The sequence below is a fragment of the Suricata suricatta genome, chromosome 7 (assembly GCF_006229205.1).
Source record: "Suricata suricatta isolate VVHF042 chromosome 7, meerkat_22Aug2017_6uvM2_HiC, whole genome shotgun sequence".
Taxonomy (NCBI): Eukaryota; Metazoa; Chordata; class Mammalia; order Carnivora; family Herpestidae; genus Suricata; species Suricata suricatta.
In genome coordinates, this window is record NC_043706.1 from 36,190,552 (window position 1) to 36,191,719 (window position 1,168).

The window sequence follows — 1,168 nt, forward strand, 5'->3', positions numbered from 1 at the left end:
AATCACTTGAAATGTTTGAAAGAGAGTGGGACTTAAGAGGAGTGGTGCAAATAATGGAAAGTTGTAAGAAAAGCTCAATATTAGCAAGCCTATAATTCATGAATGGTTTTTTTGAAATATTTTATTTTTTTATGTAATCTACCCCCAGTGTGGAGGTTGAACTCAAGACCATGAGACCAAGAGGTGCACACTCCACCAACTGAGACAGCAGGGCGCCCCCATGAATGATCTTTTAGTTTACAAAGTGTAATTGAAAATAATTTGAAAACAAGATTTCTTAAACACAAAGGAACTTTTATACCAAAAAAAGATTGTTGTTTCTTTTAGTGATTCTTAAGCATTTCCAAAACAATCTTTTCAATTAAATGAAAAAAGAGGAAAAAATAGGTGTGCCTTGATTTCTTAGTAAGTAAGACTGAAATTCAAATAATATTATAAGGAAAGTGACACTTACAGTTGGCGGGTCCACCAACATTGAAATAAGATTCAGGTTTTCGGTGAAAGGAATCTTCCGAGCTCTCAGCTCTATCTCCCACTGATCTTTAAGCAAATGGTTCCTAAATATCTGATTGAAAGGACCAAGGTAGGAAAGAAATCCAGTGCACAGAAGAATGTCACCTACGAGTCTGTTAGGAAACAAGACAAAGTGAGTCACCTGATACACATGAGCTCTCCCATTAAGGAGTATGAAAGGCCACATACGAGGCCATGACACTAGGCAAAATCCTTTTCTGCTCCCTGCTTAATAGTTCGTAACCAGACATGGAGAGATCATGCAAAAGGGAGCCCCCAAATGTGAATGGGGGTAGGAGGGGTCGCATTTGGTATAAACTAAGGAACAAGAGAGAAAGTGCTTCCCTGAAGACTGCAGGTCTGGAGCCCTGATCCCTAGGAAGGAAAGTATCCTTTTCCTGTGACTTGGTCCTGTTCAGATTCAGTCTTTTTTTTTTTCTAATTTTTTTTTAACATTTATTTATTTTTGTGGGACAGAGAGACAGTGTGATCAGGGGAGGGGCAAAGAGAGAGAGGGAGACACAGATTCTGAAGTAGGTTTCAGGCTCTGAGCTGTCAGCACAGAGCCTGACTCGGGGCTCGAACCCACAAACCGTGAGATCATGACCTGAGCCGACATCAGATGCTTAACCAACTGAGCCACCTAGGCTCCCTG

General features: G+C 40.6%; 1 protein-coding gene across 1 annotated transcript in view; it reads left to right on the top strand.

The window, feature by feature from the left end:
* Positions 1 to 1,168, top strand: part of DNAH8 (dynein axonemal heavy chain 8) — a 323,365-nt gene that overhangs the window by 224,101 nt on the left and 98,096 nt on the right. Inside the window, exon 71 of the mRNA XM_029943168.1 lies at positions 548 to 646. Coding sequence (XP_029799028.1) covers positions 548 to 646 — 99 coding nt within the window. The remainder of the gene's footprint in view (positions 1 to 547; positions 647 to 1,168) is intronic.